General features: G+C 35.2%; 2 protein-coding genes across 4 annotated transcripts in view; one reads left to right on the top strand and one right to left on the bottom strand.

Annotated features, from left to right (window-relative positions):
* Positions 1–1,074: 1,074 nt before the first annotated feature.
* On the bottom strand, positions 1,075–19,937 carry LOC128208852 (atypical kinase COQ8B, mitochondrial-like). Its single transcript, XM_052912496.1, has 14 exons — positions 19,807–19,937; positions 18,281–18,488; positions 16,185–16,670; positions 15,151–15,217; positions 13,975–14,055; positions 12,923–13,030; positions 12,067–12,152; positions 9,399–9,539; positions 8,506–8,587; positions 7,866–7,959; positions 7,017–7,158; positions 3,949–4,056; positions 3,469–3,621; positions 1,075–2,061 (listed from the first exon to the last, which is right to left on the bottom strand). The coding sequence occupies exons 2-14, from the start codon at positions 18,473–18,475 to the stop codon at positions 1,705–1,707; spliced, it is 2,100 nt and encodes a 699-aa protein (XP_052768456.1). The 5' UTR covers positions 18,476–18,488; positions 19,807–19,937; the 3' UTR covers positions 1,075–1,704.
* LOC128208851 (WD repeat-containing and planar cell polarity effector protein fritz homolog) overlaps positions 19,937–27,957 on the top strand; it is a 26,778-nt gene continuing 18,757 nt past the window's right edge. For 2 of the 3 annotated variants that reach the window (XM_052912493.1, XM_052912495.1), the window contains exons 1-6: positions 19,937–20,014; positions 21,052–21,153; positions 21,699–21,749; positions 22,034–22,078; positions 25,551–25,621; positions 27,463–27,643. In XM_052912493.1, the coding sequence (XP_052768453.1) occupies positions 21,093–21,153; positions 21,699–21,749; positions 22,034–22,078; positions 25,551–25,621; positions 27,463–27,643 (409 nt within the window). In that variant the 5' untranslated portion in view covers positions 19,937–20,014; positions 21,052–21,092. Of the gene's footprint in view, positions 20,015–20,258; positions 20,430–21,051; positions 21,154–21,698; positions 21,750–22,033; positions 22,079–25,550; positions 25,622–27,462; positions 27,644–27,957 lie in introns of all 3 variants that reach the window. The other variant, XM_052912494.1, reaches the window with a different exon arrangement.

Genomic DNA, 27,957 nt, shown 5'->3' with positions numbered 1-27,957 from the left:
ACTGCTGACAAAAAATTAGATCGCAGATCTTTATATTTAAGGTCAAAATTAATGTTTTATGCATTTTTCTTAAACCGTTAGTAACGGTTTAAGCCATAAAACATTGATTTTCGAACAGAAATATGCAAATTTGATCATTGGTCAGCAATCTTTTATCATTGGTTTGCAGATATTTACGCAAAAATTTGCTTTTTCCAAGACAAAAAAAGGTGTAAAAACGGTAAATCTGTGAGAGTGCAGCTTTAAGGTACTGTTCTGATTTAGGTACTCGCCCAGTAAAGCATCACTTTCCTCCCGTGTAAAGCATCACATTTAGAAATAATTTCAATGTACTTCATTTACTTACTGTGATAGTAATTTAAAGTGATATAATTATAATTAGGTATAATCTAACTTTTTTTTGTTCAGTATACTTTGGCCCTTTTTGGAGCCGAAATTTGGCCCCATTTCCCTCCTGAAAAAAAGTATATATTTTTCCCCAACCCAGGTAAAAAAAAATCTCTTATATTTTTTGAGGAGCATTGCCCTCTTAACATTTAGCAAATGTAACAAGATAGTGCCATTCATGAACATGTCAATAGGTTTGTTAAATAAAAGGTTTGATAACAAGTTGAACATTATATGGATCATGCTAGTATTTTCCCCATTTCTGCCAAAACGACGAAATTTTTCCCCTATCAAAGCACTCCACCACCATTCCCTTAAAACTGGAAAATAACAATGTCACTGTAAGCTTGCCCCTCTATGTCATGCCAGCAACAGTTAGGCCCACAATGGAAATACGAGTTCCCCGGGACCCTTTTTGTGTTTAATATTCTTGATGCTGATGTGTATGTCATGGGTGCTCAATATATGCATCTATCTGATATTTCCATATTTACTATACATCACTTGATTGTTCATGTTATCAGGACCTATAAAACAAAACATTTCATTTATAGGTCCGTTATGTTACGAAACCACTTGTGAAATAAATCATCATCGAACGAGGTCCTTGGTTTCCTCTTCATAAAGATTACAGGCAGTAACCCACATTTGAATTGCTGTAAAGAAATGTTTTGAGTGAACAATAAATTCCATTTTATGGTTTATTTCTGAGTCTCTATACACTCCATGACTTTACAATAGATTCAAACATCATCGACTGAAAAATGCAGACATAATTGTTATTCTTTGTATACTTCTTTTCTATTTGACAGTGTGTTTTTATTGCAATTAACTGGCTTCTCAAGGCTGTTTTCCCTTGCGAAAAAGTGTTCATCTTCCCTCAAAATTCATGATATTTTCCCTATTAATTAAATACAGATCCTGTGATTGAATAAAAAAGCAATGAATTTATTAAAAAATAAACAAAATCTTGGTAAATCTAGCTCTTATATAGCCTTATGTATGCATACAAAAAGTAAAAACATGTATATTTGCTATTATATTTTCTATTTTAGTATGACTTTGTATTTTTCCCAAAGTCAATTTTTTTCCGAACTTGGAAGGAACACGTGGTGAAAACAATTCCCAAAAAAAATCACTGTTCGAAAACAAAAAAATATACATTTCCATACTTAAAGTGGCTGTAAATGAATGCATATTCCTAATCACTTATTATGAAACTTAGTCTGTTTGAAATGCTATCAAGTTCCAGTATGGTTGTCCATGAATTGCATATTATTAATAACTTACAATTAAACTAAGTCTTTTCAAACACTATCATGTTGTTACAGCAAGATTTCCATCCGCTGGTATTGCTTGGTCAGTTTCTCCATTACCATTACCAGACAACAAGTTTGTATCTACACCAAACTTGTAGTTCTCATAGATTGGCTCAAAAAGAGCGCGGCAGTCAACATTTGCCTTTAGTTTCGAGCACAGTAAGAATGCGCCGGCCATCTTGCGGTGGAGGGAGTATGTCTCTTCCGGGGGTGGCGTTAGGCGGTGGTCCATCATCACGGGAATCAGGCTGTGAATGCGCCGCGTGGTGTCCTGATTATGGAAGTCGAAGGGTCCTTCACAGTGGAACGCCTCGCCCAGGATCATCACCGAGTCCACGTGTGCTTCCTCCATGTCCTAGGTAATGGGAAGAATTTGCACCAATGAAAATAGCCTCTGGGGTATTTTAGAAAAAATAATCCATGTTCAAGGTCACTCAAAACCATGATTAAGAACAGTCTCAATTCTGAATTCAGACTCAAGTGCAATTTTCAGTATTTGAGAGTCCATGGTGGAATTTGCTGAATTTCATTACTGGTTTGAAATTGTAAAACTATTTGCATTCATTTATGTAAAATAATTGGAACATGCTTTTTTTCTGTAATTTGATAAAAGTGCTTGTCTCATTATGAGACAACCTTGAGACATTTAAGTTGTGTGCATCAAGATCACCATGTTGTGGAGAACCAGAGAGTTAGAGGTGGCAATGGACATTACTTGCAATGCAAGGGAAGGAATGCACCGTTCAACATATTTCATTTATGGCAGTAGGAGTAGCTCCCCTTTCATAACAAACGTATTATTAATAAATTTTCATTGGGAGCCCAATAAAATGTTCAACATATTTCATGTTTTACAATGTTAAATATTAAATTTGGAAGTTGGTTATGTTTGAACGTATGTCATGGATTTGAGCTTACACAATCATTCAGTTGATAAAAAAGAATAATACATGTATCAATGAATCAATAAATAATCATAATCTGTCAGCACTACCAAAGAAATCACCATTGCCATGATTGGCATCTAAATTTTATAACTATATAACATGAGATACTTTTGCAGGTTTTCTGGGAAATTTATATGAAAGTGTCATATACTTCTGCTAATTCAAAAACTTATCGCTAATTTTGCCTGGGAGTAGTATTTGTTATTGGTCCCAAGTATTGCCATTAAATCCTACTGAGTAACTTGCAAGTGCCACTCGTGACTTATTGTGCTCAAATGTTTAACTTGTATAAAAATAAAACTGGGTATATCTACATGTGTATTTGTGTAAACATATTCCATAAGAAGTGGTATTTTGAGAACTTATGTTACAAGACAGACCTCACAAAAATATCTTCATGTACTTGACAAAGTGACGAAGCAACTGACCAAAAAATCTAATCCTACATTACATCATGTTCATCACAAATTCCTGAGTTTCACCGATACTTGGTCAATAATATACAGAAGAGATTCAGCACAACCAATCTACTCAATTTTAAAAACAAGTCCTAAATCCTAAATAATCTTAATGTTTGTAACAATATCATTTTTTTATTATTGATTTGGATTGCTTTTCTGTTGAAATGTATAATAAACAATAAGTTCTCAATAAGAAGTGACCTCCTGTCAGTTCAAATTGGATCCTCCCACAATTGTTTGTCATCACTTTTCGCTAGTTAAGGTACCTTTTCACTGCCTAAAGTACTATTTAGCATCCTTGTGTGCACTGATGGCTGGTAAACTAACAATATTGGTTAAACCCAAGTGACATACCTTGGTCTCATATCCAGTGAGGAAGCCGCATGTACGTGAATGTTCCAGTACCCCTTGTCGATCATTGTCTGCAGCCGCCCGGATTATACCGATGTAGGTGTCCACAAACTTTGTACTGAACTCACGTGTGGCTCCGAAATCCAGCAATATCACCTGTTAAGATGGAAGTTTCAGACTGTATGGAAATTGCATATTGACAATATTAAATCTTCAAACTTAATCAAACTGTTGATGCTTTTCACTTAAAAGCGAAACAAAAATGGACTGCTTTTGTTCTAAGATAAATAGGGCTAGGTTAATATAAACAAGATAAATTATACATATAATGTAAATAATATATATTTTGTTGATTGATTTTGTCTTACAATATTGAACATCGTAACTTTATTTATTTTTTAGTATTTGCATATTTTTTATATATTTTTTTTACTCTTTTTTGATTTAATATACTGAAAGCAGATGTATATACTGCCCGAATACCTGTTCAGTGGCCGGATTATAGAAGAAGTTTGACCAGTTGGGATCTGTCTGCATGAAGCGGAACTCAAACAGCTCTCGTAGACACAGCTCCAGCAACTTCATTCCCAACTGAAAACAGAGAAGTTTATGAGATAAAAACAACAACACTACAAGTCTAAGACAAGAAATCCTTGAGATAAAAAATCATAAGTAACAGGTAATGAGTCCAGACTCCATAATGTGTTAAAGATGATAAGTCTATGAGAGAAAAGCATCATGAGTTTTAGAAGGAGTCCGTGAGATCAAAGTTGTGTGAGTTTTAGTAGAAGTCTGTGAGATCAAAGTTGTGTGAGTTCTAGTAGGAGTCCGTGAGATCAAAGCTGTGAGAGTTTTAGTAGAAGTCTGTGAGATAAAAGCATCATGAGTTTTAGAAGGAGTCCATGAGATCAAAGCTGTGTGAGTTTTAGTAGAAGTCTGTGAGATAAAAGCATCATGAGTTTTAGCAGGAGTCCGTGAGATCAAAGTTGTGTGAGTTTTAATAGAAGTCTGTGAGATAAAAGCATCATGAGTTTTAGAAGGAGTCCGTGAGATCGAAGCTGTGTGAGTTTGAGTAGAAGTATGTGAGATAAAAGCATCATGAGTTTAAGCAGGAGTCTGTGAGATAAAAGCATCATGAGTTTTAGTAGAAGTCTGTGAGATAAAAGCATCAAATTCATGAATTTTAGCAGGAGTCCGTGAGATCAAAGTTGTGTGAGTTTTAGTAGAAGTCTGTGAAATGAAAGCATCATGAGTTCTAGTAGGAGTCCGTGAGATCAAAGCTGTGTGAGTTTTAGTAGAAGTCTGTGAGATAAAAGCATCATGAGTTTTAGAAGGAGTCCGTGAGATCAAAGCTGTGTGAGTTTTAGTAGAAGTCTGTGAGATAAAAGCATCATGAGTTCTAGTAGGAGTCCGTGAGATCAAAGTTGTGTGGGTTTTAGTAGAAGTCTGTGAGATAAAAGCATCAGGAGTTTTAGAAGGAGTCCGTGAGATCAAAGCTGTGTGAGTTTTAGTAGAAGTCTGTGAGATAAAAGCATCATGAGTTTTAGTAGGAGTCCGTGAGATCAAAGTTGTGTGGGTTTTAGTAGAAGTCTGTGAGATAAAAGCATCATGAGTTTTAGAAGGAGTCCGTGAGATCAAAGCTGTGTGAGTTTTAGTAGAAGTCTGTGAGATAAAAGCATCATGAGTTTTAGAAGAAGTCCATGAGATAAAAGCATCATGAGTTTTAGTAGGAGTCCGCGAGATCAAAGCATTATGAGCTGAAGACAGTTTTAGTAGTCTGTGAGATAAAAGTTGTGTGAGTTTAAGTAGAAGTCCGTGAGATAAAAGCAGTGTGAGTTTTGGTAGAAGTCCGTGAGATATATGCATTATGAGCTAAAGACAAGAAATCCTTGAGATAAAAGCATCATAAGAAACATTTGATCAGTCCTTGAAATAAAATTATAATGTGTTAAAGATGATGATGAGCTAAAGTCAAGGATTCTTTGAGATAAATGCATCATGAGGTAAAGGCAAGGAGTCTTTGAGATAAATGCATCATGAGGTAAAGGCAAGGAGTCTCTGAGATAAAAGTATCATGAGGTAAAGACAAGGAGTCTTTGAGATAAGAGCATCATTAGGTAAAGGCAAGGAGTCTTTGAGATAAAAGCATCATGAGGTAAAGGCAAGGAGTCTTTGAGATAAAAGCATCATTAGGCAAAAACAAGGAGTCTTTGAGATAAAAGCATCATGAAGTAAAGGCAAGGAGTCTTTGAGATAAATGCATCATGAGGTAAAGGCAAGGAGTCTTTGAGATAAATGCATCATGAGGTAAAGGCAAGGAGTCTTTGAGATAAAAGCATCATGAGGTAAAGGCAAGGAGTCTTTGAGATAAAAGCATTATGAGCTGAAGACAAGGAGTCTTTGAGATAAAAGCATCATTAGGTAAAGGCAAGGAGTCTTTGAGATAAAAGCATCATGAGGTAAAGGCAAGGAGTCTTTGAGATAAATGCATCATGAGGTAAAAACAATGAGTCTTTCAGATAAAAGCATCATGAGGTAAAAACAAGGAGTCTTTGAGATAAATACATCATGAGGTAAAAACAAGGAGTCTTTGAGATAAAAGCATCATGAGGTAAAAACAAGGAGTCTTTGAGATAAAAGCATCATGAAGTAAAGGCAAGGAGTCTTTGAGATAAATGCATCACAAGTTTAAGGAGACAGTAAGATAAAAGCATCATGTGTTAAAGACGATAGACTGCCTTTGTTTCATATAGAATGCTGATGAAAAAGAAAAGTTATATTTGATTCAAGTCATCATTTGAAGCAAAATGTAGCATTTATGACCTAATTTTTCACAAGGTATACAGACACTGCTAGGAAGGAACTCTGTGTTTTCCACAAGTTCAAAGGCACCTAGACAACTATAACCTCACTGTCCCAATTGGTTTAGGAGACTTATTACTAGGATTTTGATTGGGTTACTAATGCACATATGTAATACCGTGTCTTAAATCTTTATCCGAGTTAATTTTTCAACCTCCCATTATGTATTGGTAAATTTTTCATCAAGGACACTGATTTAAATGTCATTTGGTTCCTAAATGTCAGCATATTTAAAATTATTTAGCCAGAGACAAGTAAATAACAGCATAGCTGAATGTGACATTCATACCCTATCCCGAATGTACCAAAATAAGATTAGTCCCCCTACTATATTGACAGTTGATTTATAAGGTCATTTTGATTATTTCAAATCCTTAGATGTCTTGTTTTGTTTCATTTTAGATGCTATTTGGAGATAAACTATGTGACATTGACAAATACACTTTTGCTGAGCCAAAAATGATACATTATTTTATGAACATTTTATATAGTTATAGCAATCAATTTTAATGTGAATATAAACTTAGGTGAGTGGTATGGCATAGTTTTTGTATCAGGTGTTATGAAAAGTATCACTTCTCCCTCACGTCTTCCAACTTCTCCCTAAATTGACTGAAGGGAGAAGTCACTTCTCCCAAAATTTTCAGCCTAGTGAGAGCCCTGATCTACACCCACTATAAGTGCCGTACCCAGTCCCTTGTTCCCTGGTCCAGTTCCTGGCACTTGTCCATTGGCAGCCCCTCCACGTACTCTGTGGTGAGCACATTACTTGTAATCAGGTCTGGATATGTCTGTGGGATGTAGAATCCAGGATCATCCTTCAATAGATCCCTACAATGGAACAGTCAAGTGATATTCATCTTCTATATCAAAAGTATTACCAAATAAGAGCTGTGCAGAGCGAATGTAAGCACATGTCTGGGTGTTGTTTTTTTCCAGCTGACTAAGGGGCGTTTATGAGAAAATTATTGAAGCCATTATTGAGTAATTGGAGTTGCTAAAATGTGTGCGTATTGTCTCTGGCAATGTGTTCCAATTTTTTTTTTTTTTTTAATGCCCGTTTTTGCACAACGCGTGGAGTATAACACCAAGGCTATGACATTCTTTCTTCAAAAAACATATGATCTATTAAAAAGAAGTACATAATTTTTTTTTAGGAATACCTAAAGTTGCATATCTACCAGCGTGGATCTTTGTGTATGGACTATTATTTGATCCTTAATGTTATGTAAGGGCATTGCTAGGTCAGAATATAGGCCGTATTAGAGAAGCATCTTTAGAAATATTTAAATTATTTCAATTGAAGTGCAAATCTTTCTTTTGTTATATTTTTTATAAAAAAGAGAAAATGGTGTTTTCTTTTTAAAAACTTGTTTCCATATTTTAATTACAGAATATAGATTAATAAGCACAACACTTTCTACCAGTGAAATTAAACAGCTAAGGAATTTATTAAATTTAAATAAAGGTACAAATTCAACTTCAATGCTTCCACAATATGGCCCCATGATATTCATGACCAATATATGGAAGAGTACCTGAATATGTCGCTACACTCGGCCTCTCTGAGGTAGTCCACTTCCCAAGCCAACTCCTTTTTCGCTACACGAATCACACTGTCAACATAAAGACCTGAAACACACATTTAGGGATATCTTACGTTTATTGTTCTGTTTAGTTTGTTTTTGTTTAAATCATTCTTATTTATCTAAGCTTCATTGTCATGACAGTTATAAGCTGGTATAAATCAGCCTCAAGTCTGTTTCCTGGGTAGAAACCAGTATGAGTGTCATTTCTGGGAGGCCAAGAGAAAGTCCTCTGACATTGAAAAGAATTGGACCTTTACCACAAGACCACACTCACTCGCTAAGTTTAGTTGTTTGATATTCTTTAATAGATTGAAGAAACTGCTTTATTGTCCTTTTTGTTGCCATGGCAATCAGAATTCTAAATTGAATTCAATTCTTGGAGCAATTTTCTATTCTATGGTTGAAATCCAACAAGTGGTGTACATGATTTCGTTTAAAAGCAAAATCTTGACACCGGACCCATAGTGACCCTTAAAGCTCCCTCTAAGCACTGAGCACTTTGTGCCTTGATGAAAAGTGCTCAGCTAAAAAACTGTACCGTATCAAATTTTATATTATCTAACAACTGGTACTGATGGTGATCTCCTACCTTTTGGTATAAAGTTCCACACACTGAGGATGGACATGAGATTGTTGATGTCACTGTCAATACTCTGGGCGACACCAGGATACTGAAATCATATGATATCACATGTTTGTCCATGTATACAGTATCATTCATTCTGTTCCTACATATTTAAGGTTCAGCCCACCCAGAACTGCTACTGCTTGGGTTCACTTATAGCAGGTGTTCCTTATCTTACTCATGCAGGATTGCCGAAATACTTTTTATTTTGGTACTTCCCATTTTTTAGCGTTTGTCTGGCACGCCAAGACGACAGCGGCAGATTGGCAAGCTAATCAGTGGACATACTCTCAGTTTAATAGGATTTAATAATTATGAATCATTCATCGAGTAAGAGTCATTTGTACCAATTATGAAGTAAGCATCAATTATATAATTTATGAAGTAAGTATGATTTACAATAAGTATCATTTTAATAATATGAAGTAAGTACGAATTGTATCATTTTTGTTTGAGGTTAGTATCAATTGTAAGAAAGAATCATTTGCATCATTTATGAAGCAAGTATCTTATCAATAAACTTATCATAGAGACCCTTTTTTGGTATTGATAATAATTGAGAATTATTGTTATTCATTTTGAAACCCCTCATTTAAACAGTCATGTTCGACAATTTCAATTCAATTTCCTTCTGACACTTAAACTGAACATTTATCTTTCAATATTTTGCTGTAAGATGGTCACCATAGACTGTAAGTGTCTTATTATGATCAAAACATTTACCGTAGATTTATAAGTCAACAAAAAATCTACTGACAACATGAGCCCTTATTAGCTTTTATAACCATTTTTATAACAAATGTATGTTGAAGTACTAAAAAGCGTCTCTAAATATCATTAACTGAATAAGTTCACACCTGTATTTTAAGGGCGACATTTTTGCCGTCCAATGTAACTGCTCGATGCACCTGTCCTATTGAGGCTGCTGCGAATGGCTTATCATCGAAGCTCATCAACTTGCTGCGCCAGTCCGCCCCAAACTCGGTCTTCAAAACTCTCTAAAACAAAGATATTCACAAATGTGTTTCATACAATATAGAAATAACATACTAGAACAAAGCTCTGCGGAGCGAACATGCAGCTGTTTTTGTTCAGTTTTATAATGGGCAACAATTATAAAAGCTGCACTCTCACAGATTCACCGTTTTGACAACTTTTTATTTGTTGCATTGATATCTCAAATCAAGATATATAAGACAGCTGTCAAAAGATCAGATCGCAGTTTTTCGTATTTTCGATCAACAACTAATGTTTTATGGCTAAAAGAGTTACTACCGCTTTAAGAACAAGAGCCGTCGTAAGACAGCGCACTCGACTATGCTGCTTTGACTTAAAAGTGAATACAATAATGATGTAATATTACCAAGTTTGGTCCCTTTATGTCAAACCTAACTAAAATTATTCCATACATAAGGTGACTTTGATGCTGCCCTCCCACCAGCCCGCCCGAACAATGACGCAAGTCATTCAAATAACTTGATTTCCCATTATGAAAATGTGGTTAAGAATATACAAAATTTTAATATGCCTTTCAAAAGAAATAAAAAAATAAAAAAATTCAAGGGCCATAATTTGTATTTAGGGTAAAATGGAGTTATGTTTCTTGTTGTAAGATGGTCGTATAAAATTTTGAATTTTATTAAGTGCATTGAATGAACAGTATAGAATTATTTTTTATTAAAATCCCAACTTGCCCTTAACTTTTACTTGCCTAAAACTTTAACCTAAGTCAATCAGGGGCAATAACTTGTATTCTGTATTAAGTCAATTGAATGAATGGTATTGGAGTTTTAAGTGAAAATCCCAACTTGCCCTAAAACTTTAACCTGCCCTAAAACTTTAACCAAAGTCAATAACGGGCCATAACTTGTATAAAGGATAATATGGGGTTATGTAACCTCATTGTGTGATGGTCCTGAACAACTGTGTGAAATATTAAGTCATTTGAACAAAGGGTATAGAAGTTATTAATAAATATCCCAACCTGCCCTAAAACTTTAACCGTAGTTTCATAGTCAATCATGGGTCATAATCTGTGTAAATAATAATATGGAGTTATCTAACCTCATCATTTGATGGCCCTGAACAACTGTGTGAAGTATTAAGTCAATTGAATGAAGGGTATTGGACTTATAAGTGAAAATCCCAACTTGCCCTAAAAATTTAACCAGACGCCGACGCCAGGGCGAGTGGTATAGCCCACCTATTCTTCTAAAAATGCATGAAACATCAAATTTTGAACATAAATATAAAAGCCTGCAATCTGATTTTTGTCAGCAGTAGAAAATCACTGGTGTCCATGCATTTTCGCAAAAAAATCCTTGTTCCAAGACAAAAAAATAAAAAAATTTGTCAAAACGGTAAATCTGTGAGAGTGCCAGGGTTCGAATTTAACTTTGAGGAGCACTCGCAAAATTTTGCGAGTGCATTTTGAGGCAACTCGCAAAATGAAAATTCAACTTGCAATTTTATTATTTGCTTTATTCCCTTATAATATTGTCTAATTAAAGTAGAAATTTACACCTAAGACATATTATGAATATCAAAAAGTATCAATCTTGAGTGACTGGACTACTAGAACTTGTTGATGGCTTATTCTATTTGGGGGGTACGGAAAGACTCATCAGATGCTGGCAGCTTTTTGATAACAAAGCTGTTCAATAACTTGACATTGTTCACTTTGTATATTTACCCTCGACATCGGGTAATTTAATACCCATTCGACAAGCACGCTACAGATTTCATTAAGTCTGTACGTATTAAAATCAATAAATTTGAAATAAAAAAAAGCAACAGTAAATGTAGCGTGGATACTTTGGACCATGAAATATATCGATCGACGTAGTATATTCATTTTGACAGTTGGGCGAAAATATATTCAAAGGATGATGGGGTTTACATATAGTGCGCAGAAGCGCTAAATTTAGCCAGTGATTGTGCTAGGTAATTACGTCATTCGTATTCACTTTGTATAATGCACGCCTCGGAGCATCCCGGAAAGATTCGAGATAAAACTCTGCCTTTTCCGTATTGGTTCTATTTTTGAAAACTTACTAGAGCGTGACTCCGTACTGTCTTCTTTTTACTGGTAGTGTAAACATGCCACTTATAGGCTGTTTACACTCGACTACGTAGCGGAGTTAAGTTCATGTTTATTCTACTTTCCTTTTAACATTTTGTGGTCTAGAAAAATTGTAAATGTCGCTTGCATTTTGCGAGTATGCGAGTCTAAATTCGAACCCTGAGTGCAGCTTTAAATCTAGAGTTATGTACCTTGCTATACTTGTGTGTATTATCTCTGGCAACATGTCTACCAGAATTCATTTAAATATCTATTTTTGTTGAAAAACTGTTTAACACCAAGAACAGGGTTCTTTGTTCTTTATTAAACCTAGCCCCTCAATTTTAAATTGTTAAGTTTTTTTTAAATTTCTGAAGCCAAGTTGTAATGTAAGATTTAGGGAATGTTTTTTTCTGATTTTAATAAAACCTACAAGAACTTGCCCAATACAGAACATACTGTACCTCCATCTGCCAGGTCGGCATATAATCGGCACTCTGCCTGACACGCTCCAGGATTTTCTGTAACTCTGGGCTTATCAGTGACTCGTCTGTAAAACACACAACCCACATACTACATTTTAGGACAACAATTACACCCAACAAATCTGTTAAAACCATAGACCTAAAATTACACACAACATACCTATTACATCATAGGACAACATAAGTAATTTGGGATAGAGGCTTTTGATCATCCTTCAAGTAGTTGACTTGTTTAAGGTGTAAATTATGAGTTAGCCTAAAGTTAAGGTTTGAAAAAAAGCAAAACACATTACAAGTAGGCTGTATTGCTAATGTTTAAATGTTTTGTTTTGTGATGTTTCCTATTTAATCTCCTTAATATACCGGTATATACTTTGATTAATAACAGTATGCACAAATTACAGTAATAATAACTGACCAAGTCACCCAATCCTGAATATTTAGTCTGAATATGAAGGGTTTGGGCCTAGCAGGTTAAGTGGTTTCCAAAGTCGTTTAAATCCATTTTAGGAATATGCCTAGCAGGGTTCTGTACTTTATGCAACTGTATATCAAAAACAAACTTTACAACTGTACAAAAGTCGAAGTTGAAAGCTCTCCATCTGTATTTTGGGATTAATCCTGAACTTAATGGTCCCGGCTGTTCTAACACATTAAGATGCTTTTTGTATACATAGCAATTGAATCAATATGCTTTTAATATGCTTGTTTGCATTTTTGCATATGTTTGTTACATAAATTTAACTAGTTGGCTGGGTGTTGAAAAGAAATGGAGTGGTCATTAAATACCTAAATAAAACACTGTAAACCTATCTTCGTCATTGCATTTATTTACCTTGTAGACTGAGCATTTGTCCGAGTTTAAGGGCTGCGCCACGTACACGGCACAACGTGTCCACAATCATGTTCACGTTAGCTTCACTCAACACAACACTTTTTCCACCTGTAAAGTAAACACAAAAAATCTTAAATAATAGTCTCACTCAACATATGTACAGTAGAGCAATTTTTAAACCTTCAACATGTACAAATATTGTAAGTACAATGCCTCATTCTCCAAAACTGAAGGCGTTGCACCAGTCTGATGTTGTTTTTTGGACAAAAAAGGGCGTATATCAAAGATTTTAAAAAGCCAGACTTAAGGGTGCTAATATGCATGTGAGCATTGCCTCTTGCAACATGTGTACCAAGTCCCATATGGATATGTTGAACTATTTAATAGTTATGGCTAATACAAGTTGTTGCACCACAACATCATGGCTTTGACAATACAACAATGATCTTCTTTATAAAACAGGAAAGCTAAAAAATATAGCTTGTATTTGAAATGTCTTTGAATTTTCACACTCTCATGATTCCTTTATTAACTGATATTACAGGTTCATTTAACTTATATAATTGTGATGCAATTTAATATTCTACTTGTCTCACATGTAAGAAAGCATACTGTTCATTTACAACGCATACTGACACATTGTTTCTACATACTGTTGTAAATGGATAGTAAATAGCCTCTCTGATAACCAGACCTAAAGAAAACGAGCTTCAAAACCAGTCAAAGTCATTTCTTGTATTAAATCGATTTCCTAAAATTTCCATCGTCAAATTTAAAGAAAGTAAGTGTTATACATAAATTTACCATAATATAAACAAATAAATATAAGTATTTTAGTTAATATCAAGTTATTACAAAATTAGATAAGTAAGATATTTAAATTCAGCTATCATTAAAAACATATCTCCGACAGTTACTTCAAATGGACAATTTGAAGTTAACTTACAGTCAGAGTTCACAGAAACCAAAGGTCCTGCATACTTTTTTTTACCTGTTAATCCCATACTGACATATTTCAGTTGGATACAGTTATAAATGATAATCCTGCGTACCTTTATCAGCACTGCCACTGAAACCCAGGGTCTGTTTGGTGAACTCTGTCATTGCACCTAGTCCAAGACTTCCAGCCATTTCTGAAACAAACATTAGCAAAATGTACATCTTAAACAATACAAGCATTGTTTATCTAACAACATTAGTGGCACCAGTTATCACAACATATTCGGCATACTAACTGTCATTATGTTACGAGGGAGTGTGTGTGGGGGGGGGGGGGGGGGAGGGGATCATAATGTTACGAGGGAGTGGATTGGGTCATAATGTTGCGAGGGAGTGGGGGGGGGATCATAATGTTACGAGGGAGTGGATTGGGTCATAATGTTGCGAGGGAGTGGGGAGGGGGGTCATAATATTAGGAGTGAGTGGTGGTTCTGTTTGTGTCATGGGGGAAAGCAGGGTACAGCGCCTGCAGAACCAACTTGTGCGGTTTGTACTTTACAAATGACCAAACTGATTACCTGTATGTCCAGAACATCAAGGGAAAACTATCTTATATGCAGATGAGCATGGTCTTATATGCAGTTGAGCACAGTCTTTCTGGGATGATGTTGGGGATAACTAACACATTTGACCTATTTGCAATACTTGAGCAGTATAACACAGTCATTATAATTAGACATTCCGATGAACAAGCCAGAATTATTACACCAGTCTTTGACATTGGATCTTTTTAATAAGCACTGCAATACAAAATCCAGACTTTGAGCAAACCCCACAGGGTTCTCAATAAGAACAGGGTGGCGACCAAAATGGACAGTTTAAATTTGGTTTTTAGGCAGTAAGAATTTACTATTTGTTTAAAAAAATATTTTCTTAATATAAGGAAACAATCTTTTGATGGTTCATCCCAAGGCTACCGTATTCAGAACCCTGCCTCTTGGATAGCAGTTTACCAGTGCATGGGCTTGTGCTATTTTGGACCACTGATGACAATGTTACTATTTTCAATTTGTAACTAGGAAGACAACTAAGTAAACGGTGAAAATGGATGACCTAAGATCAGAAAACTCAAGTCAAAAAAAACACTGAGAGACACAATTCTGTGTTTTAAATAAAGGGAGATAATTCAGCGCATTAAAATCCTTGTGAATTTTCATGTCAATATATTACAGTTTCTCAGAGAATAATAAGAGGAGACCACACCAATGAGTAAATATTTCTTGACTTACTTCCGAATGTGTAGACTCGTCCGATTCTGGAGGATGGAACCTTACGTTCTTGAGATGTGGAACTCAGCTGAAATATCAATGTTAAATCCATTGAAAAATTAATGTTAAATCCGTTAAAATATAAATGTTAAATCAGTGAAACTCATTTGAAAAATCAATATTGAATCAGTTGAAATATCAATGTTGAATCCGTTAAAACATCAATGTTAAATCCATTAAATGAATGTTAAATCCTTTGAAATATCAATGTTAAATCAGTGGAACTCATCTGAAAAATCAATGTTGAATCAGTTGAAATATCAATGTTAAATCAGTGGAATTTGGTTGAAATATCAATGTTATAGTTATTTACAAATATGACAGAAAATGCTCTATTAAGCACTAAAAGCATAAGTCATACCATTGAAATCGAGTGATTTAAGGCTTAGATTTACATTGTCTTTTCTAAAGAGTATTTGTCAGTTGCTAATAAATTATTAACAATATAAAATCTGTCCAACAGCACCTTAAACATTAACAAATGCATAATTATGGTAATTTCTTTCAGTCAATTAAGATCATTTCGCCATTTCTTAAGCCTAAAAACTTCATTTTGTTTGGGTTACCCAACCATACCTACGAAATAGGCACTGACTCTACTGTTTTTATAGTCAGTTGGTTATATCTTTTTATTTATTCTATTCACTATTCTCCAATGATGACAAATACGTTCTTATAGTCTAATTAAAATAGTCTACCTACCCTACATGTACCTGTTTTTGAAAAGAATGTCACCCTAAACCAAACCTTTTATGGCTTTACACTTACACCTACATACATGTATACCGTAATATGTTATATGATATTTGAAAACAGTGTTTCAGATGATAGATATATAACTTATATCTATCATCTGAAACACTGTTTTCAAATGAATTATTATATTGATATAATGTATAGATTATTATGATAATTATAGTTCGGACTTTCATAAAGTGGAGTGCCTTTATGAGTGAAGAGTTTGATGATTGCATTAAAACCGTAAACCCACCAACCTCTGGCTTAAAGCTGCTGAGAATCTCCTTCCTCTGGGCAAGGTCCAGACTAGATTTAGGTCTAATTGCCCGTCTAGCTTTTGCCTTGACCACTGGATCATCTGAATCATTCTTCACTGTTCCTTTTGAAGTTACTGAAGGTATTTTCATATCAATGTTTAGACCCTGAGGCTCGGTTTTTTCTTTTGATGCTGACACAGTTTCTTTTTCAGGTTTTCCTGACACAGACATAGCATCAGCACTGTGTGATGTTACAGTATTGTCAACATTTGGCATGCTGCTAGCTTCCATTGAATTTGTATGAGGTGATTGACTAGATATGTCACCAGTGTCCATAAGGGGACTGGAGATGTTAAAGTCATTGTCAAAGTCCATGTTTAAGTCACTTGACGATGCAGTGGATGGAGACGAGGTTTTCTTCTGGATGACATTGGCAGCCGCCGTTGCCTGGGAATACATCAGTTTTGCAGTGTTACCTACATTCTTCTGAAAATACCAAAAGATACAGTTAAATCACACTGTTTTTTCAGCCCTTGGGGCTGAAATTTGGCTACATTCTTCTTATAATTTTTTCCCCAACCCCAGGTATATTATCTTTTTTTTTGAAGGGGCAATGACTTTTTTACATTTAGCAATTGTAACAATATAGTGCCACTCTAAAGCCAAGCTGGTCAACATAATATGCTTAAAATACTAACATTATCCAGGGCTTTTTCTGCCCATTTTGGGAAAAAAGATCCTAAACATTTTAGGAAATTTTGCGTCATGAAAATGCCGAAATTTTACAGTTAAAAGAAAAAGCTGTCTAGTCTCCTGTGAATTAGGAAATGATTAAAATTATTTTATTTCCCTTTAAAAGACCCAAAATGGCTGAAATATCAATCCTTGGGTGTAAATATCTATTGCAATAAATCATGACAGATAAAATTTCATACTGATCTCTGAATGTGATGAAAATTAATGATTTTCCAGTTCAATTATCAAAAAAACTTTACATCACATAATTTATTAGGATGTTGAAAATTAACCAGTACGGGTAAAAAGACTTTCTAAAACAAAAATCAAAAAAATCTTATATTTTGCTTTGGGAATGGGTCCGATAGTCGGACCTGTGGGTACTGTAGAAAAAGCCCTGTTATCATACAATGTAAAAAAAGATACCTCTGTCACCAAATATTATTGTAATCCAGGTTCATAACCATGGTGCAGGAGATAAAACAATTCAAAGTAAATTGTAACTAAATGATTATTAATCTAGATTAAGGTTATCTAATTGAAATGTTTATCTACCATTTTATCAAGTGCCATTTTATAGTACAATATTAATATATATATATCTAAAATAACTACATTCTAACTTGACTTTGATATAGAGATTTAGCTAAAGAGTTAATAAATGGAACTGCACTCTTTTTTGTTAGCAACCTTCTTCCCCCTTGGTAACCAGCATGGGCCCTTCTGCCCCATATAGAATTTAAGGCTTAACACTGTCAAACATTTCTTCCATTTTTGACTAAAACTTATATTAACATGATTATAAATAAATACAATTTTGTTGACATATTTGGCTGTTGAAATCTAATTTTACTTCAACTAAACACAACTTATGGCATTTATTTCAAATTCATAATGTTCAAGTTCTTCACCATCTAACACTATGTGCCCTTTTCTCCCTAATAGCAGTCCCTATTCTGCCGCACCCTGTCCCTTTTCAAAACCTCATTTAAAGTGGCACAATACAGGTTGATGCCAAAAAAAATAATTTTTTAATGCATTGTTATGTTTAAGTAACTCATTTGAATTAACTTTAAATCAGATTGAAACAAGAAAAATGGCATGATTTGTGTACAGATTTTTTTTATATTAGTGACATTTTTGCGCTTTTAAAACTGCAAAAATTGTGGCAAGATGGCAAATAATTGAGAAAAAAAATCATTCAAAGGCTAATAATATTATTAGTCTGTTACTAAATCATAATATTTTGATTTAATCATACCTCATGCGACTAAAACATGAAAATGCATAAAATTTATTATTTTATTCTTTCGCATCAACTTATATTGTGCCCCTATCCTCTGGTGTTATAAAATACTTACTGTTATGTCAACGACATTTGGTGCCTTAGCATTTGCCAGACTGTCTTGAAGACTTGAGCCTGCTTGTTCCGCTGCAGATTTGAGGCTTGAGTTTTCCCAGGCATGCCGCAGCTCTTTCCCGCTTGTCTCTGACAGTGCCTGTCGAATCAGTCCCAGACCACGAAGGAACCCGGCCAAGTCTCCGCGTCCAGCCATTGTAATGTTATATCTTGAAAAAATAAAAATAATAAGGATCATAATAGAATGATCATAATGAAAAAAATATCAATTTTAAATATACTTTCCTGTACATGCTGAATCATTTATCAAAATAAGACTTTTAGATAAACAAGCCCAATTTCTTAAATACATTAGTGCTTGTCATTTATTTGTTTAAAAAGCCCGGATACACAAACTCTGGAATTTCAGCAAACCAGGAAGGCAATTTATTGGTGCAGGGCTTGCAGACTTGTGATAATTTTGACCACTGTACATGACATGACCATAATAAGATACCATTCAGATGTTACACTAGTCTCCCCTTATATGCCTATCAGTAATTATCGGGTTATTGAGATTTTTCTAAAGAATAAGATCAAACAACAAAAGAACAATATTTAAATGAATAGTAAGTAGTTATATAGTGTTAATAGAGATGCTACGCTAAAAGAGGTAGGCAATGACAATTGCACTGAGATACTGCAGTGTTTAAATATTTATGTGCAGTCAACAAATGTAAAAAACTGAAACTTTAATCATCTTTTTTATATTGGATTTTAGACAAAATATAATTAGAAATAATCTTAAAATGAAAATATGATAAGCCATCACTGAACAGTCTGAATTTTAAATATGTAAGTACAGGTAAGTTATGTAAATTATGTGAATATAAAATTGTGAAAGTAACAAGCATTGATATTCACCATAGTATTAATAGTAAATCAAATCAAGTGTTAAGTGTTATTTGGATCAGATAAATGTCTAAGCGCTATTGCACCAGTCAATTGTAACCACAGCCCCCAGCTCCGGGTGTATACTGAGGATAGCTGTGGATGGGCCTTACCTAGGGTCCCTGGGGTGTGGGGGGCATTTGGCGGAGTTCATTCTTGCAGGATGAAGATATTTCCCAGGCTTGGCTGGACTGAGGGGGGGGGGATGTTACAATTGACTGGTGCATTAATGAGTGTCACAGAGTGTTATGGAAGCACACTTATCCCATACAGCTCAATCTTTAAACATCTTGTGAATAGTTATGTCACTGGCAGACATGTTGGTCGTTATATTTATTTGGCTTTTGATGTGGCATCGTCGACACAAAGCCTCATGGGTAGTAATGTTCCAAAATATAGCCAAATTGTGGTTGACAACTTGAACATCAGCTAGTGAATTTATTTACAATATCATACAGTACACTGTAGTCTGTCCGTGGTTCAATTGTTGATGAAGTCAGAAGAAGTCATGATGACGAAAGTGATGAAGGACATTCTGTAGATCAATGGGTTAAGGTTTGCAAATATAGTACATGCACACATAAATTTGTTGCCTACCTTATAAGTTCCTCCTGTAAGGATCCTTAATCTTACAACTCTCCGAAGATCATCCTTGTATAACCTCTGAAAGCTTGTGTAACACAGTTGACTTACAACTCATGTGTTTTGCTGCATTCGGAATACCTTAGTCGTGGTGATAAGGTCAAGGCCGGGTAAACAAAACAACTGTATATTTCCGTTATTTTAGTGCTTTTAGCAGATCAAAGTGAGTAAGATTCACTCTCGATCAGATTTATCCTAAAATAAAACTGCTTATTATCATTCTATATCATTAAACCGTGTTCTTTTTCTGTGATCATTGTGTTTGAAATATAAAAGTCTTAGTGTCACATGATTTCGCGATAATTTTTGACAGCTCTAATGCACCAGTCAATTGTAACTACGGCCCCCCCAGGTCCGGGGGTATACCGAGGATAGCCGAGGAAATGGGCTGTGTTATTACCTTCCAGGTGGCCCCGCAGTGCCAGGTGAATGCGGTGGTTTTGTGTTCACAAAAATATAGCGGGAATGGGCCTTACCTAGGGTCCCTAGGGTGCGGGGGCATTTGGCGGGGATTTTACCATTTGGTCGTCCGCACACAGCGAGAATTTTACCCGGGGCTGGCTGGACCGAAAGTCAAAGTCCGTGCTATTCTTATATAACTGGTTTCCATGCATTTTCGCAAAAATTGGCTCGTTCCAAGACAAAACTAATTGATTATCTATACACATTCACAAAAGTTTAACAAGAGCATGCAAAATTTAGAAAAGTGTGAATTGAGTGACAATAATGCCTAATAACTTTCACAGTTTCACAGCATAATTCTCAATGATGAAACTACTTTTTGAGTACGGACCAACTGCAAGTGAATTTTGGATTAAGGCTTGAGTTGTACGAGTTTAGTAAAACTGACTGGAATTATATTTATAATTATTGACAGCTACCTTAATTAACGTTAATTAAGTTACTTCGAATCTTGACGAGGGGGAATTTATAGAAATGAATTATGCTTGTAAAGCAGTGAAAATTAGATTAAAAGATAAAGTCTGTGGAAAGGATAAATAGCAGTGATATGCAAAATCAGCAAAAATCGTGTAGTTGGTAGTGTATAAATAAACGCTGTTTCCAGACAGTACCGGACTGAATCACAAATACAGACCTTAGTTCAACACTGAAGAATAAGGGGATAATAAATGATAGAATACATGTTCAAAAACTAACACTTTTCAGGCACCCAAAAAATTGTTTCTTTCTACTTTTCAGATTCCGAAGGCAGGTTGACCTGAGTGTACATTAACAGTAAAATGACGACTTGTTTGACTGAACTGTTCCTTTGGTCATTGAAGGGCAATGTCGTAATCCCAAGTATGTGCAGGTGCTTCTCATATGTTTTGTTCGTTGATACTCATCCAGTGTAAAAAAGCATAATTTTCTGATGTTTCATAAGGGTACCTCAGTCATAATTTTCTGATGATTACAGAACATGTTGTTCAAAGAGTGCTTATGTAAACATCCTTTGACATTTACCCTCCTATAGCACTTCATTCGATGAACTGCTGTCCTTAAATTGCGTTCATATTCAGATGAACACAATATCCTTCTGATGGTACAAAAATGGCACCTGTGATTGGTTAAATGACATTTTATCGAAGTGTAATATATGTGATGTTGATGAAAGTAGTGATGTCAGTAACACACCCGCTGCTCAAACAGTCAAATTTATTCTATGTTGTATTATCTTGCAAGCGTTGTTTTAAGTGTTACAAGTTTTTACAAGCTAAAACATACATCAGTTTTTACATCAATTTTTATCCAGTGAACAAATCAAGAGCGAAAGATCAAGTTGAATTATATTATTGCAATTCATGTGAACTAAAATCCAAACCTAGTAAGATTTGTTTTTGTTACAGACCACATGATTGGCTGCCACAGTTATCATGACAAAGCAGATCAAGGTATCGGTAAGTGTGGTTAAAGATTTTGTGAAAGTTGAGGAACATGGCTGTGTTTGTGAAATTTATTGGAAACCAAGCGTGTCAATCTAACATATATATGTTTATGAATCGTTTAAAATTTAAAAGTATTTTATATTTCATTGTATTTGGAAATAAATGAACAACACAAAAAAGCTTATATTAAAAACCTATATTTAATAGCATATTTTGACCAATTTAGCTTTGTTTTTCAACAAAAGGTAAAACAGTAAGATGTACATGTACTATAAATTTGTATTGTGTATTTACAGCCTCCGGCCAGCCTTACTACGAAGAGAAGCAGCAGTTCACGGAAGGTTTGTTAACTTCCTTTTTTAACAGTTAATATTGATGTTTAGGGTTTTCTAATACCTACATAAATACAGTTCCTAAATATAATATAACAGATACTTCATATAATCCAATTATATCATTTTCATATACATCAACATTTTAAATATATGTACAAAGTTATTCAAATTTGTATTATATATCCTATACATATAGGCAATCACACATGATCAATGTACACACAAGGTCCATAAAAATGTTTTACTTTTTTAAAAATTAGCCTAGTGTCGCCAGTCTGACTTTCCAAAGCTTAATTCGCCGACCAATACTAGATTTCCTCGTGCTGACTTACAGCACCACCTAGCGTCTGTTACATTTAACTAAGGAAATTAATTTTCTTCGAATTTGTAAACTCAAACTAAGAAAATTACATTTATCATAATTGATAAGCTGGGCCTGAAATCAGTGACAATGAATTGTTTTTGGACATAATCGATAGTCTATTCAAACAGTGAGTTGTTTTTCTTCTTTCCTCTTGTTATTTGTGTGCTGTAAATGTCTGCCAATTTTCTCCGCCTTCATTTAAACTTTCAGAAGTGTTGATATTGTTAACAATATGGCCAAAAGTTACAACAACATCAAGGCTAAATAACTTCATATGTACACATACCATAATAATAGTTAAGTTCATGTAGTACGAGTTAATGCACAAGAATAAAATGACAATTACGGTCTTGTCAAAAACCGATTGTACTATAGAAGATTGGTTACTTGAGTTGAACCAATTATCGAAAATCAAACTGGAACTGATTCTCACCACTAAAATTTAATAAAACTGCTTTTCTGAGTCTAGACATTGACTTGAGACTCCAGTCTGAGTGGCTAAAGTGTGATTTTCATTTTATTGCTTTTAGTTGAATATAGCTGAATTGTAGAACTATTTGCAATTTATTACATTTAATTCTGTAAATCTAGTGAACTAAGATAATTCTTTATAATTTAATCAAACTGATTCTAGACTTGGACTGGAGACAGGAGATAATGGCCACACATAGCTTTTAATTGACACCTACAGTATGGCTTTACCAAAGATCAGAACAAAATTGAGTCCAGTGTCACAAATAGAAAAGCTATGATCTAATCTGATTTTCAATGTTGATTAATACAAAAAATACTAAAATCGCATTGTGATATGCGAAGGTCCGTAAACTTCATTTCAGTTCTGCAATGGAACCCACCCAGCAGTCAAATATTAATTGTGTTTATTGGCACATGGATAAAAGATCTAGGTAAAACATGAAGCTGAAGGAAACCAATAAGGAATACAGAACACAAGAAATAAGTATTGGGGCTACGTTGTCACATGTTAGTGTGTCAAAGATATGCTGGTATACTTAAACTGTTTTCACTGAAGTTTCACCACCAGGATATCATTTTGATCTCCTCCCACAATAAGCATGCCTGTGCCCCTGCTGTACCAGACAGCTCGTGGAAAGTTGATACCATCTCCCTTCCTGACCAGCCTAACCAGTTTCTTCCTGCCTTCCTGGTCAACCTGCACCACTGTATGGGAGTAATATGAACACACAAACACATGTCCGACCTCACTCACATGTACACCAACTGGCCCAAACATGTCTGGGTCTTTGAGTGTGGCCAGATTGTTGCCTTTGTTGTCAATGGTGATTAGTTTCTGGTGATCAGGGGCTGGAATGTAGATTTTCCTGCCATCTGGGCTCAATGCAAAGTGGTTCACTGTCCACCCTGATGATGTATCTTCATATAATTTCTTTACCATTTGGCCAGTTGTGTTGTAGAGGTACAGAGCATTTTCGGAGCCCACATACAGCTGGCCCTGGTGGTACCTGATGGAGTTACAGCTATGGTCAAATGAGAACTTCCTGGTCATGGTGATGCTGCCTGCTGACACTGTCAGGAAGTGGATTTCATGTAGCTTGAAACCATTGTCAAAAGCCACAGCCAGTTCATTGCCTTTGGTGTGGCAGATTTACTGGGGATACTGGGGAACATCAAAATGTGTTGTCACCTCATACCGGCTATTCAACATCTTCAATTTTGAATTGTTATAATCTACTAGGATTATTTCTCGACTTGGAATTTCAGCAATTCCTCGAATATAACAATGTTTTTTTTCAGTCTTGAGTTTTATATCATATTTATTCCCTTCCATTGCACGGAATGCTTTTGTAGGGTCTACAGGTTGTACTTCCTGTTCTGCTAGACTTCCTGCCAGGACTTCAGAAACATTTTGGATCGTTCCTAGTGTTTTCAGTTGAGACAGCACTTCCTTGGCTTGAGTGTCAGCTTGGAAACTGACTTTTATCTCAGGCTTAGGGGACATCTCCTGAAGGAGACTTTTGGCCTCTCTCATCTTATCTTCACATTTTCTAAGGCCAATATAGGAATTTGGCTCATTGTCTTTGCCGCTTTCCTGGATGTTGTCCATCAAGGCCTTGAGCTGGTTATGTATATGTGTGCAGGGGTTAATGTCCTTCTGTAGTGACCCAGCCAGGACACTGTCCATCTGTTCCACTGTCTTTTTCTCCAGTTCATTTAGCAGCTGGTTTAGTGTGTCCCTCAGAGCTTTGATCTTTGTCAGGATTGACTTGCCAGACTGTTGAAGGGAGTTCTTGTTCATTTTTCTGTCCTCTATGACCTGAGTCAGACTTGATTTCAGCTTGCTCATATCGGTGGGAAGCTGCTTGAAATCAGCCATCTTGTATATGCCCCTTGCCAGATCTTCTACCAGGCTGAAGGTTTTTATTGGAGCATTATCAAAAGATCACATGAGCTTGTGCTCAAGTCCGTCAGATACTCTATATAAGGCCCCATTTTGCTAAATTTGGCACAATGACAACAACCACCGCGGTCACCCGGCCCTGCAGAGCCACCTGGAAAGTAAAAACACAGCCCTTTTCCCCGGCTATCCACGGTATACCCCCGGACCTGGGGGGCCGTGGTTACAATTGACTGGTGCATTACATGTTATTGGTCCCAGACCATACTATTTAAATGTTTCTATTGTTTGATCAGATCTTGTGGAAAATTGTCCCAAGGCCCAAAATTGCTTGTTGCGGCTGAATTATAACATCTATTCATACATGTGTATGAGTACATGGATACCTCAAATGATTTTTGTTATAATAATTGTTTTTGCAACATTTTGAAATGTCCGCAATGGTTAAACAGTTATGGATATATATATCATAACAGTTCGGAGTCGTGTCAAATCTTCTGTATTATATTTGTTGTCCTCAATCAAACCACTGTTTCTTCATGAGAAGGAAACATACTAGTAATGTTTTTCAAATACTCTCTTTTCAAAACGGAATACTTGTGCGTCGGTTTAGGCATCAGTAAAACCTTGCCGAATGAGGGTGCGTGTCGTCTTATGTGCCCACCTCTCACTCAAATGTTCAAAAATCATTTGCTTCCACCATCAGGGATCTTGCTTCAAAGTGTTCTTGTGCATTGCAGGCCGTGATATGCTATGGGCTCCAAAGAACAAACGGCCAGAAAAGCTACGAGACAATATCAAAGAGATGGAGGTTTGTTTAGTTTCTGTGCTGATGGTTGAACATAATATATTTACTTGTGATGCATTTTGGGATTTTTGCACCAAAAGTTTTGCGCCTAAACTCGAAAAAACAACTGTTGTTAGTACTTCCTGATACATATGCTTAAATATTTCATTTTATCGTTCTTTTGGTCGTAAATTTGATGCATGGTGACGCCATATAGGTTTAGCATGGTTGGAAGAGTATTGCTTATTGATAACTTATATGTAAAATAAATGGCAGAAATTACTTAACAGGTAAAGTTTGGCAGTTTGCTTGTTTGTTCTTTATTTCAACTGAATTCTGATGTGAAATGACCAATTTTACAAGGTCAAAAAGAATATACATTAAATGATTTCAATTTATACAGCATCATATGGGGACCTATGCTTAAATTGTTCTATCTTCTGTGTACTGTATGTATACCTGAAGTCAAACATAACCTCATAGGTGGAAATGCTGAACATTTTACTTGTGTTGAAGAAACAGGGTGTTAAATCTTTATGTTCTTGATACATGTAATTTGTAAATATGACAGTTTATTCAGCTATAATCCTACACTTGAATAATGATAAAAAATGTTAAATTAACTGAAACAGATAGCAAGTAAGAAATCTCACCAGCTTACTGTTACCTGCATGTTTAATCAGTGAAAATTTGCATTGTGACTATAATGATAGAGTTCTGTTTAACGTTTACTTACGAACCATTTGTAACGTTTTTGATTGAGCATAGCTAACGAATTATAAAATTTAAAAACCACAACATCAATATTATTTCTTTTTCTATTTACTATTTCTATTATTTTTGATGAAATTTCAAAACTTGACAAAAACAAAAAACTGAAGATATCATGTTAACTATGAACTGTGCATGATTATTATCTGGGATTGACATTCAAATTTTGAAATCAGAAAAAAATAAAGATATCATGTCATCTACATTCAAATTTTAAAAAGTAAGATGTTCATAGCCCTTTGGTCATATAGCGCTTTGTGGAGGATTTATAATAGTGACTTAAGTAGCTTATCAGCAAAAAACTACTCTCAACTAATGAAATGTTGAAAATGCTCATGACAACAAATCAGGTTCGAACTTCAACTTGTTTTAAGGATTTTCTTGTTGCTTTTGAAATGAAGCATAGATTGAGACTACATTACAAGCACGCAATGATACTGGGAGTGGTGGGTTCTTCTTGTTGCTTTTGAAGTAAAGCATAGATTGAGGTTACATCACAACCATGCAATGATGCTGGGAGTGGTGGGATCTTCTTCTTGCTTTTGAAGTATAGCGTAGATTGAGGTTACATCACAACCATGCAATGATACTGGGAGTGGTGGGATCTTCTTGTTAATTTGAAGTAAAACATAGATTAAGGCTACATCACAACCATGCAATGATGCTTGGAGTAGTGGGAGCTTCTTGTTGCTTTTGAAGTAAAACATAGATTGAGGCTATATTTCAACCATGCAATGATGCTGGGAGTGGTGTAGTGGTATAGGTGTCTGCATCTTATACAAAATTTGATTGGTTTTGCTTCTCTCTGGACACATTTTCTTTGTTCTAACTTTCCATAACTTATGAGCTGTTGAAAAATGATATCTTATCCGCACAATATCGACTTTGATTTGGATAATTGAAATTTGAGCATTGTGATAATTTTACTATTTGATCTAGAGGTAAGGGTGTCTAACAAATTCTGTTGCATTTTCTCTTTGCCTCACACCAGTACTAGATAATACTCAGGAGAAATGCTTGAGGGTAATTCATATCAGCTTTAAGCTAAAATGAATTAGTATAACATTACCTTGCAATTGTTATTTGTATTCCAGGAGCTCCTGTCTGCGTTCAAAGTGGTTCAGGTACGATGGCGGAGTCGTAAAGCGTTGCAGCTCATATTGAACAATGCATGCGTGGTTAACGTAGTGCTGGCGGGGCACAGTGGAGATATAGAGAGACTCCTGGTGGACAAGTCTCTTATCGGCAAACTGTCCAGCGACACGGTCAATGATGGTATGATTCATACACAATATACATGTACATCATTCATAGAGTTCATGTATAATTTATTTAATATTTTTTTCTGTATTTTTGACATTCTTATGCGGTCCAAATATAAAGAAAAATACCATATGAGTAATGAAAGATGAACTCGCAGGAGTGTTTTATTCAATGACTTTGAGGTATAACTTTTGGTGAGTGCATGAGATAAAAAGTATTTTCAAAACAGTTATTACCCAGTGCCCATCTTCAGGTATGCTTGGAAAAAAAATGAAAATGTCTTACATATATTGAAATAATTTCTCTTTCTGAAAATGTTGACTGTG

The sequence above is a fragment of the Mya arenaria genome, chromosome 11, assembly GCF_026914265.1.
Source record: "Mya arenaria isolate MELC-2E11 chromosome 11, ASM2691426v1".
NCBI classification, from domain to species: domain Eukaryota; kingdom Metazoa; phylum Mollusca; class Bivalvia; order Myida; family Myidae; genus Mya; species Mya arenaria.
The sequence above is the reverse complement of the archived record's forward strand: the minus strand, read 5'-3'. Positions and strand labels throughout refer to the sequence as shown.

Bases quoted from the DNA above. Each gene is read 5' to 3' on its own strand.
- LOC128208852 (XM_052912496.1), bottom strand. From the start codon at position 18,475: ATGGCTGGACGCGGAGACTTGGCCGGGTTCCTTCGTGGTCTGGGACTG. The intron at 14,056-15,150 runs GTAAGTCAAGAA...TGTTTGTTTCAG, and splicing joins ACGAGTCTACACATTCGGAA to AAATGGCTGGAAGTCTTGGA. The intron at 8,588-9,398 runs GTGTGAACTTAT...ATATGATTTCAG, and splicing joins ATGTCGCCCTTAAAATACAG to TATCCTGGTGTCGCCCAGAG.